We start from the raw sequence: 12071 nt of genomic DNA, 5'->3' as shown, positions 1-12071 counted from the left end.
ATATAGAGGCACAGCAATGTGGCTACTAATATAGAGCAGGGCCATGTATGGTTTTGCAGAGGTCTACTGGCTTGTGAAGATATGGAAGGACAAACCATGACTGCTTTTTGCTGTGCCTCTAAATGCACCAGTGACCTGATGAGAGCAGGCAGGTGGTCCCAGTGCTTATCCCAGTCATCCTCTTAATGATGAACTGCTCCACAATGTTACTGAAGCAACCTGTGTTGCATCCCTTCCTACATGTTGACACTGTCAGCATTACAGTGAGATATACAAACACTGTTCTCTGCTGGCACCAAGCATCTGCCATTAAAATAGCAATCCAAATTGTTTTCTAATTTGGTTCCCTATCTTAACAATCCATTGTCATTGGGCAGCACGGTGGCGCAGTGGTTAGCACCATTGCCTCACAGCAAGAAGGCCCCACCTGGGACCCTTTCTGTGTGGAGTTTGCATGTTCTCCCCGTGCTTGTGTGGGTTCTCTCCGGGTACTCCGGCTTCCTCCCACAGTCCAAAGACATGCAGCTTAGGTTGATTGGTGTCTCTAAATTGCCCATAGGAGTGCGTGTGCATGTGTGTGTGTGGTTGTTCGTCTATGTGTTAGCCCTGCGATGGATTGGCGACCTGTCCAGGGTGTACCCTGCCTTCGCCTGATTGCTGGCCGGGATTGGCTCCGGCCCCCCCTGTGACCCCGTTCAGGGATTAAGCGGTAGAAGATGAATGAATGAATGTCAGTTACATCTATTTCGTTCTTTTTCTTTCATGCTCATACTCGCTATATGAACTCTCCTTCTCCTCCTCCTCTTCTGACCTGCAGCTCTGATGCATGCCTTGGTCTTTGGTAATGTGACAGCCATTATCCAGAGGATGTACTCACGCTGGTCCCAGTACCACACCAGAACCAAAGACCTTAAGGACTTCATACGTGTCCACCATCTGCCACAAAGCCTCAAGCAGCGAATGCTGGAGTACTTTCAGACAACCTGGTCAGTCAACAACGGCATCGACTGTAACGAGGTACAAAACGATAACATTCTGATTCAGATTGGAGCGCGTCTGTGTGAAAACTAATTCCACTAGTACATATCCACACACTGTAATCTGGTAGCAGACCATATCCTCCTTTTTCACTTAACTTACATTTTTGACATCCAGCAGCATAGCCTACAGGAAGGATCACACTCTTCTCACATTAGAGACTCAGAATAATAATATGATCGATATTACATGAGCCTCCTCCATGTAGGAGTATATTGTTTTTCTCAGCACTGACAGGACAGAATTCAAGTATGAAAGATTAAGATGCAGTGGACAAAGACATCGCTTTTCTGCCTTACATGGTCATTAGTGCATGACAGGATATTTTGTAACCTTGAGATTTTGGGCTTTATACACTTGCAGACCCATCGTTTAGCTGATGTCAGACTCCTTTTATGTGGCAAGTATAAGAAATGTACCGAAATTTGAGATGTGAGGAATCTAAATGACATGATTGTAGGAGCATAAAACAGGGACAACAGGAAATCACACTTAGTTTGAGGTAGTGGTAGAAAATAACTGATTATATTCACTCAAACACTCTACTTAAGTAGATTTTTAAGGTGTTTGTGCTTTCCTTGAGTATTATATTCCACTTACTGCTACAGTATACGTCTACCTTAATATATTTCAAAGAAAAACATTGTACTTTTTACTTCATTTATTTGATAGCATTGGTTTTTAATTACTTTGTGAATTACAAAATTCAAAAATGACATTGAACTTGAGTAATAGAGTTTTATTATACTCTTGCTACTTTTACTTAGAGTTTGGAATTTAAGCTTATGTTACAGTGGCATCTAGTTCAGGTTGTGCCAGACAGAAAAGTCTTCTAAATGCTAGAGATCAAAAAACATAAACTGAAAAATGGAGACAGGTGGAAAATTAATGAAGTTTGCAAATGTGGCATGGGTTGCTTAGATAAAACTGAAATAGAAAAAGAAGGGTTAAGAGCACCTTTAGACAAGTCTGGGGAAACGGAGGCAACCATCAGTAGTCTAATGGAAGCTTGGCCATCTAGGTTGTGAATTCCTGAAAGTCAGCTGTGAGAGGCCAGACCAGCGCTTAGATGGAGTGATGAAGATGAACTTCAAACAGATGAACTATAGATAGGTGTGTTGATTAAAGGCAGCGTGGTTCCAATGACTCGTTGATGGACTCTATACTCTATGTGATGGTGAGCTCCAGATCTTTGTCCTGATAAGGAGACAGACAGATAGATGTTATGCTGTGGTTTTTGTTTCTTGAACGGTGATAGGGATGTTTATGTTGTGGTTAGCAACTGTGTATATTGTGTTAATTTACAGTAGTATATGAGTTGTATTAGTGATTTTTCAAATTAGGCAGATAGCTCCTGACTGGAATTTAAACCATGTATATAAAATAATGCTCTGAAATGCTGTGGAGGAGGTTTTTCTTCTGCTTCAAGGCTCTAAGTACAGAGTGTGTCTGTATGTTGCACAGACTGTAAAATCCTCTGAGGCAAGATATTGCTTTTGGGCTAAATAAACTTGACTTGACGTTAATGTTTCCTGTGGTACAATAGCTTAGGAATCAAACCAAAGGAAACCAATTTAAAAAACTGAGTTGCACCATGGGATAGTTTCACAGCTCTCATGCTCTTCTCATTGCTTCCTGCCTCCTCTTTGTCCCTGTCTCTGTCACATTCTCCCTTCCATCATCTCTACAGCTGCTAAAGGACTTTCCAGACGAGCTGCGTTCCGACATCACCATGCACCTTAACAAGGAGATCCTGGAGCTGTCGCTGTTTGCCTCTGCCAGTCGTGGCTGCTTGCGCTCCCTGTCTCTGCACATCAAGACCTCATTCTGCGCTCCTGGAGAGTACCTCCTCCGACAGGGCGATGCACTCCAGGCCATTTTTTTTGTCTGTTCAGGATCCATGGAGGTGCTGAAAGATGGCATGGTGCTGGCTATCCTGGGTAAGACAAAGGGATGGGGAGGCGGTTGTTGGTTAGACAGAGCAATAATCCTTTTGTGCTATAATTATAGTTTTACAAAGAAACTCCCAACAGCAAGTTTCATAATAAAGCTCCACATGGCTCACTGTGATAAAACTTTGCCCTGTAAATGAGCTCATTGTTTAGATACAGGAGAATTACAATGTCCTAAAGGCTACAACTAATTCTCAGAGCCTATTATCAACTCTAGTTAGATGTCATTTTTCAACAATAAGTTCTAGCAGTAAAAGCCTAAGAAGGACTTATCTGTTACGTATACAAAATGGGGGAGCTGGGTTCTAAATTTCCAAAGCTTTACTTAATATTGGGCAATATAACGCTGTAAATAGTTACTGTGTAGTTCAGTGAAAGTGAGCAGCCCTAATGGGACATAAACATTCAGCCACTTGTATATCACTACTTGTATACCACACATCAAAGTATGATGTGGATCCAAGTAATATTCTAGATCTGCTGATCCAGACTGTTCACATTTATAGGGCTCACAGAAGACTACTACTGTGGCACAACAAATAATGCTACAGACTGCACCTAACAACAAACTGTAGCTGAAACTCTGCTGATTCAGTAGAAGGTCAACAGATTAGATGTAAGGATCAAATTGTCATGGGAATGTTGCTTTTAAGGGATTATTTCAGGCAATGTGTCGGGTCTCTCCATTCAAAGCCAGGGACCAACCCCGAGCTGCATAATTTCAGTCCCCCAATGGAAACAAACCATGATAAGCAATAAAACAGGTGACATGTTGAACATAATCATAAAATAAAGATGATCCTGTCCTGGCCGACCAGACCCTGTTAAGCGGTTCTAGAAATCCCCAGTGATGACCTCGTCTTGTTGCAGTACTTGTAATTCAGAGTGGAAATATCACCTATACACTCCCCGACTTTATTACTTATTGGCTGGTTAAAATGACAATCGCCACCACCTCATGCCCCATTTTTCATTTTTTTACACCTCCCTCCTTTTTCAAATTTTACTTACTGTCTAGTTACAATATCAGCTGGCAACATTGCTCCCTGTGCATCCTGCAAAAGAAAAAGAATCATGTAAAAAGGTACATTTCAGTGGTGAGATAATCCTAAATCAGGTGTAGTGACACTAAAACAGAAATTGGCTACTCATTATTGAGGGAATGAAATTCAAACATTTTCAAAAGCTACATTTCATCTCATACTAAGAAAGATATTTGGGTGTCTTTATTCATTGAACATGACAACAAACGTACTATTAATTTAGCAGGAATCATGTGTTCAAGTTCTAATGAAAGGGTAAATACATAAAATTGTATTAAAAAGCACATAAAAGAAAAAACTGCTTGTTCAAAAGTAATGATAAAAGATAGAAGCCATCGCAACCATTGACAGACCACGTCCGGAGTATGAACTGACCCAGATGGAACAACAGATGTTTAATCCACAGGAGGTGGAAGGTGTACATGGTATTCATATGACTAATGTCTCCTTAGAACCCTGAGCTAATTGAAACCAAATGGTTATTTTTAAAAGTGCTGTCAAAAGTGTACAATTACCAAAGTCCATGGGCAGCTGAGTAAAAATCAAGACAAAGGGCAGAGCCACCTTTTCTCCACTGTTTCGTGACCCATTACATGGGACTGTGTAAAAATATTTCAGCAGCTATCCAATAATCTTCTTTATATGCATTTTGGCAACTCAATATACTGTATATCGGCAGAAGTATTCTTCTGGTGCCTTTCTAGTTATTACTGCTCTCATCTTAACAGAAAAGCTACTTGCAAAGTTGTTTTGGAATTCATTCAGTGCAGCTTAGGAGGACAGATGATTGCTTTCTCTTGTTGCCATCAAACCTTTGCTTCACTACATCTGCTCAAATTTGCACCTGCTTTTGAGTGCTGGAGAATTTTCCTCTCAAAATTGATGTTCATGAATTATGAAATTAAAAAATCACCATGGGTATCATGGTGGTATAATCATATTTTTGTATGCAGAATAGATCTAAAACAAGATGCAAACAAGCGTCACTCTTTGTATTACCACACACACCTGCTGTGTGACACAACATTTTGCCCTGGGTGACCTTAATGGCTTCTGCTGTCTGGCCTTCATGAGACAGAGTTATAGACCAATCTGCCACAAATATGTGTGTGCCGGAAAAGTGCATTGTAATTGTGTGGGTGAGTCAATAAGAGAAAGCGAGTTAAAGATCTGAATCTGAGCCCTCATCCATCTGTTTGTTTCTGTTGGTGCTTTACTTACAATCTTTATCTTGATCTTTGTGTTTGTGGTGTGTGCATGTGTTTGCTTACCTGTTGTTTGACTGGATACCTGCTTGTGAGTGTTTGTAACAAGTAGGTGGAATTGTTTACTGGTGCACAGAATGGCATTTATTTGTTTGTGTGGGTGGGTCCATATGTGTGTGTAGGCTTGACAGGCGGAGAGCATTCTCTCTGGACTTGCCTGCTGACTGTGCAGAAGGTCAGGCTGACAGTGAGTGTCTGACTGAAGGAGGAAAAAGCTTCTCTCACTGTTCCACTTTCTCTTTGTGTTCACCCTCTTCCTTGTCACACTAGTCCATAGTCGGCGCTCAGTATCGTATAATAGAAAGTGGGCAAAAGCAAGAGGCTGTGTTGATAGACATAAAACAGAGGGAATGAGAAGATGAAGCCAAAGTAAGGTTGATGGAGTGAGGAAAGAGAGATCATTTTTGTGCAAATATCAGGGGTGCTGGACTAAGGGAAGACAGAGATTGAAAGGGGAACGCTAAGGAGAAAAGCAGAGGCAGATAAAGGAAGCAAATAACAGAGTGTTCAGGAATGGATGAGAGGAAGCAGTAAGAAAAAGGAGGAAATTGAAATCATTTCATAGAATACAACTGAGCTAAGATAAGATGAGGTAGAGAAGAAAAAGAAGGAAGGCAAGAAACAAAACTTGTAGGGTAAAAATGAGGGACAGCAAAAAGGAAGGAAAGAAGGAAGGAGGGATGGAAGGACAGAAGATCGGATGGGAAAACAGAAAATATGGCAGAACTAAGGAAAAACAGAACAAAATATAGAGGAAAGATATAAAGAACAATGCAGGCAGAACAAGGGGAAACAAGGAAATAATTAAATCAGTGAAGAAGGAAGGAAACAAGCAAGGAAGCAAGGTAACAAAGATAGGGAAGTTAGAAGAAATACAGGCAGGGAAGCAGTCATGAGAAAAGAGGGGACAGTGACAAAGGGTTTTGATATAGCAGGAGTGGCAATCTTGAAACAGAGAGAGCAAAATACAGAGGAAGGGAGAGAAATAATGACTAAGGTGAGAAGGAATGGGGGGATAAGTACAGTCACGACTGCTACTCCATCAGCTGTGGTGAAAATGAACAGTGTTCACAGTTCACAATGACCATAATGAAAATTTTAATGCTGCTTAAGGGGCATTAACACAGAGTACTTAGCTTGGTCCAGTATGTGACAAAAGAGAGTGAGCACAAAATATCACTACTGCTTCACTTAAATGCTAAAATTTGCTAAAAGTAGTATGAAAATATCTTATAAATAAACACTGATATACTTTCTTGACCCTGTCAGACTTGAGGTTTATAGTTTCTGCTCATTAAACTTCTCACTTTTTGTTTGAAATAGTTATTGCATTCACAAATGACTGGCATTTTAAATTTAACACAGTCTGACAAGCACGTGGTGTTTATTTCCAGCTGACTTGCTGCCTAGATGAACAGAGCTGCCAACAGCTGCCAAATTTCAGTGATGTTAAATGATGGTTGAATGACGGTTTTGATGCCAACTTAGTTTCCCGGTGCTGGTTAGTTTTAGTTGTGGCTTCCTGGTCCTAGTACAAACAAATAGACTCACATCAGGAATATGGCAACACTTCCAACTCACTTTCAAACATAGTGGTCAGAGGAAAACTAAAAGACATTAATGTTAACATTAACATTTATTAGTGCATTTTGGAACTGTGTTAAGACATTAATAAAAAGAAAAAAGATGTTATGGGTTGCCAGGTTCAAGCATGACACTGTCTTTTTAGGCTTTTGGTTTATCAATGGATCATTTGACAAATGACTTTCTGGAGATGAAATGAAACACATCTGAACCCAAATCCAGCCATTCAGAATTTAGTAACATTTACGGCTTCAGTCTTGGTGGATTATTGTAAGAAACTTTTGTTCAAAATAGTGAATTTACTCATTTTTACTGCTGGCTTATTAGAAAGTGACACATTCCTTACTTTCTTAACAGTTTTTAAATGTGTTATTTTGTAATAACTCTTGTATTAACACTAATCTAGTTGCTTCATACTGCACCAAAGCCTCTCACTCTCATCCACTCCAACCCAGTTTCTCCCTCATAACCTCTTCAGTAAATGGAGATCTAAAATATGTTGCAGTCTGCATTAGAGACTCAGATGTAAGCTTTTACATGCATGTAAACCTTATACTATGACACCTTTTCTGACCTACCGTGTCCATATATCTCTCTGAGCAGGTAAAGGAGACCTAATCGGGGCAAACCTGTCCTTAGATGACCGGGTGATAAAAACCAATGCGGATGTGAAAGCCCTGACCTACTGTGACCTGCAGTGTATCAACCTGCGGGGGTTGTATGAGGTATTGGACCTATACCCTGAATACTCCCACCACTTTGTCCAGGACATCCAGCAGGACCTCACATACAACCTAAGGGAGGGACACGAGACACACGTGAGTCCACCACAGTGGTTTTAATGTCCCACTCCACAAAAACTGTGTTTTTCTTTACAGTTCTTTTGGCTGTTTGAGCTTCACTAAAGGTATGAGCAGAATTTGATTCATCTGATAAAGGATCAAAGTTTGTCCTCACCTTAAACATGAGTTTCACATGTGCACATGATGATGACAGCTAGTTTGATGTGGAAATCTGAATCCTGCACATACATTGGAAATTGAAGAAATTTTCAGAGACCAAGATCCTGATTTCATTACGTTATAACTAAAAACTGATTTTTCAAAAACCTATTTTGACCTTGATTACAGTAAAGGTCCACACACTCAGCTGCTAAATGTTTTCTGTCGCAAGGGAACAAAAATCATTGTAGTCTTCATGAATGAAGGCCACTTGTGTTGTTGACCAATAAATAGGAAACAAAAGAGTGAACAATAAAAGATTGAAATAAACTGTTTTTGCTTCAGATTCTAAAATCAGTTTTCTAAAATCAGTTTTCTATTTTTAATCACCAATTTTTATCTGACATTGTTTTAATCATCTAAATAAACCCCTTTAATGTTAAAATGTTTTTTAAAGCATGAATTCTCAAATCTAAGCCATGGCTACGCAGTGCAAGACAAACACTTGATACACACCTGCCAGTTTCTCTGTATAATGAAGTAATGTACTACAATAATGTGTGAGAATGACAGATGGGTTGAGTGATAGGAAAGAGGAGAGCAAGAAGGGCTGAAGTCTGAAGAGAAAATAATGGAATTTGAGGACGGTTAGAGAAAGAAAAAGGGGCAAAGCTTTAAAACAAGGTAAAATAAGGCTTGGATTTTGAGCCCAAGCAGCTCCTCTACAGCAGGATCTGTCCATCAGAGAGAAGAGGACAATGCCACAAACAGTCCGTAATTCTTAAATGTCCTGGAATAAGACTGGTTAACTGTAAAGAAACTGATCTATTTTGATCAAAAGGACACACTTGATAATTGTTCAGCCTGTATTAGAGATGCACTGATTGCAATTTTCTTGGCTGATTCAGAATTTTAGATCTGACCTGCCGATTCACATTTTTTCTTTCTATAAACTGACAGCAGATTTTTGAAACGTGTCTTGGATGAAAATTTAAGTTGTAGTAAAAATAAAACATTGTATTAAATAAATCTTACATTTTCATGGCCATTAACGATGTTGCTAAAGCGTTTTACTTCCAGGTACAAATATATAAATACATTAGTAAGCATCACAACTAATTAAAAATCATTTATATAGGTAGTTAAGTAAACTATTATAGAATGACAAGAATATGGAAAATTTAGCAATATACACTAGAAAAAATATAAATCAAGAAAGTGGCAGAGAAAACTCTGGGATCTGTTTCAGGTCAGTAGTTAAAGATGAATTGTGTTGTGCTGGTTGTCTCTTAGGCTGTGACAAGTACAGACAAATATTACAGCTAATATGGAGCTGGCTCTGTTTTCTCCTTGTATGTGCTGTCATTCAAGTTGATCAGGAATTGAGTCAAAGTCTGGGATTTTACATTTATTTGTGCAAAAACCTTTGTTCTTATATGTTTGTAGGCGTTACAATTGTGGCCGTTCAGAGACTTTGGAGCAAAATAGTTCGGTCTGAAGTTTCATACATTGAGCTGGACCCAAAATAAGGGTAGTTGTAATAGTAGTTTCTCAGACCAAGAAATAAATGGTTAATGGTCGATTGTGTTATCTTCTTTATAGCAAAAGAAAAAAATATGATTTCAGTGTTCATGAGGCTTTAAATTTGCGTCTGAAGGCCTGGCTCTCACCTGATCTAGCAGCTATTTGGTTTCAATGCTGGATCAGCAACATGACATCTTATAAAAGCTTTACATTTTTTGTTTAATTAGAGAGAGTTTGATTTTATTTGTCGTTTTTTGCACTATGAATTATGTATGAATGTTAACACTCTGTCATATTTTTTTAGTATATTACTTGTGTGGTGTAGAAGAGAATTATTTACTGCTTGCAAACCAATGATGGTAAGATGATGTCATGGGGTAGGACTGGATAAGTCTGACTTCTTCCTACTCCATTCAAGCATGTACTAGGTATAAGCACATTGATATTGGATTAGCATTTGTTGGATATGTGTAAAATTATGTGTGTTGACATATCAACTGTCTTTACATGCTTGAAAGAATAAAATCAAATCAAAACAAAGGTGTGTGTGTGTGTGTGTGTGTGTGTTTGTGTGTGTGTGAAAGAGAAAGAGAGAAAATAGGCAAAAATAGCTGTGGCACTTGGAGGAGCTCTGCTGCTGTAATTACAGTCAGGTGTTTCAGTCTCTCCTGCCCAAAAACCACTGGCCCACTTACACACACACACACACACACACACACACATTACCTGCCGCAGGGCTTTTAGGTGAAGCTAATGTGCAGAGGGGCAGCTGAAATCTCAGGATTTAAATGAAGGCAGGAGGTCGACGGCAGCCCAGGGTTTGTTTGTGAGGTGTTGAGATTGCTGTTTGGATATTACTGCACTCGCATTAATAAATTAAGGTGTATTATTTTCTATCACTGCATCACCGTGAGACATATAGTCATCTATGATATACTTAGTCTCTCATTCAAAAATAATTTACTGCTGAGCCTTGTGAAATAGCTCCTCTGTAAATTAAAACTGAGAAAAGGCAGTGTCTCTCTCCTGCACTTAATTTACTGTGCATTTCCTCTTTGGCTCTCTTCCAGTTTAAAGCCAGACTGTCCACAACAGCTCTAGATACTCAGGTACCACAATCACTCGCACATACAAACACTGACTAATGATTTGCAGTCTGAAGGCAATATGCCCTACTTTGAGACAGGTACCATTTAGTGAAAAGGCTTGTCTGATGTTAATCATCTTGTCCTATTTGCTGATACCTGTGCACAACATTTTAATCAGCTCACAACAGAAAATAACATAAAATGAATGTTCAACCACAGGTTAATTTTTCAAAATCAGTTCTTCACAAAATGAGTCAGCAGGCTGGCCCAGAATGGAGGCCGATAAAATGGTCTGCATGCTGTCAAACTGCTCTTTCATTTTGGGGACTGCAAAAATAATAGAAATGTCATTATCAGCCATTGACCTCACGCTGGTGCTGTTTTCCTCTGAGAGACTGGGGTCGTAGGTGGCAGATCAATAGATGACTGTGTTCCTTATTTCTGTAATAGTACGTGATTGTGTCTTCATCTTATAGTTGATCGGTGTCAGCAATTTAGCCCCCTGTCTATGTTTATGAAGATGGATGTCAGAGTTCAGCAGTGTTGCCGTGTTGTTCTGCAGGTCACATTTGTAGCCTAAACATCCTCTCTGGGGCTTTTTGTTTGAGGTTGTCAGTCTTAAATCCAGCTGATTGTTGTGCTCTTTGCACTTAGAAGTCATTAGTGCATACATACTGTATGTTTTAATAACCCCTCTGTGTATTTCACAGTAATGGTATTAGCCATACAAATAGAGTTTCGGCATCTTTAGAGGAAGCAGAAAGGGAGGATGGTTACATTTGTTGTGAAACAGAATACAGATATTGCAGTTTTTTTCTTTGTTGTTGAATTCAAGCAAAGCTGACATTATTAAGGCTGAAGCCTCAGATCACTCAACATGAATAGATATTAATTTCATGGCAACTCTGCTTTTTTATCGGTACATAATATACATAAGTTGTCTCAGTATCCACACTCCAAGGCTGTGTCACAAGTGAATGATTTTTGTTATCAGTTCCTTTCATATCTTCTAGTCTAGGGTGAGAAGGAACGGGCAAGTGGCTCATGGCTATCCACCCATCTTCAAGGCTCAGCAGAAACACGACAAAGATGAAGACGAGGAAGAAGATGAGGCCACGTCTGTGTCTTTGTCATTGGCAAGGAAACGAGCAGTGAACCTCAGGGACGCCGGAGGGAAGTCTCCGCTGTGTCGACCCAGCCAGAAGACCGTGGAACAGAGCTACAGGAGGTCTCTCCAGGAAATTAATCTCACCACTTTAGACCCTTCCAACCTCAGCTCCAGGTGGGTTTGACCACCACTGATTGTGTGTCTGGCTCTGCAGGCCTGCGTCTCTGTGACTCAGTGTTACGTGTATTTTTGTCATTGTTTTACACAGTGGTACAATCCATGGGTGAGTCAGAAGTGACAAATGATATTTGGATGACCTTGTTTATTAAACCTTGTCACAGCACAGAAACAGAAGTTTCAGTAGAAAGGACAACTTCCATGAATGGGGATGAGGAAGGGGGATTATGCTTTGCAATGGTCCTCTGTTGATGTTGATGCTTAGTTACTGTTTGGGGAAGGCTTCTGAAGAATCTGCACAGATGGCAGATCCCAAATGTGGAAGCAGAAAAACAGTAGAAAGATGGAGGA

General features: G+C 39.8%; 1 protein-coding gene across 3 annotated transcripts in view; it reads left to right on the top strand.

The window, feature by feature from the left end:
• The window catches only part of kcnh8 (potassium voltage-gated channel, subfamily H (eag-related), member 8), a 51792-nt gene that overhangs the window by 32700 nt on the left and 7021 nt on the right, over nucleotides 1–12071 (top strand). For 2 of the 3 annotated variants that reach the window (XM_020614272.1, XM_020614270.1), the window contains exons 9-13: nucleotides 818–1017; nucleotides 2729–2978; nucleotides 7486–7700; nucleotides 10418–10456; nucleotides 11449–11717. In XM_020614272.1, the coding sequence (XP_020469928.1) occupies nucleotides 818–1017; nucleotides 2729–2978; nucleotides 7486–7700; nucleotides 10418–10456; nucleotides 11449–11717 (973 nt within the window). The remainder of the gene's footprint in view (nucleotides 1–817; nucleotides 1018–2728; nucleotides 2979–7485; nucleotides 7701–10417; nucleotides 10457–11448; nucleotides 11718–12071) is intronic. The other variant, XM_020614271.1, reaches the window with a different exon arrangement.

The sequence above is a fragment of the Monopterus albus genome, unplaced genomic scaffold (assembly GCF_001952655.1).
Source record: "Monopterus albus unplaced genomic scaffold, M_albus_1.0 scaffold143.1, whole genome shotgun sequence".
Classification (NCBI taxonomy): Eukaryota; Metazoa; Chordata; class Actinopteri; order Synbranchiformes; family Synbranchidae; genus Monopterus; species Monopterus albus.
Note: the sequence above shows the minus strand (reverse complement) of the source record. Positions and strands in the feature narration are given on the sequence as shown.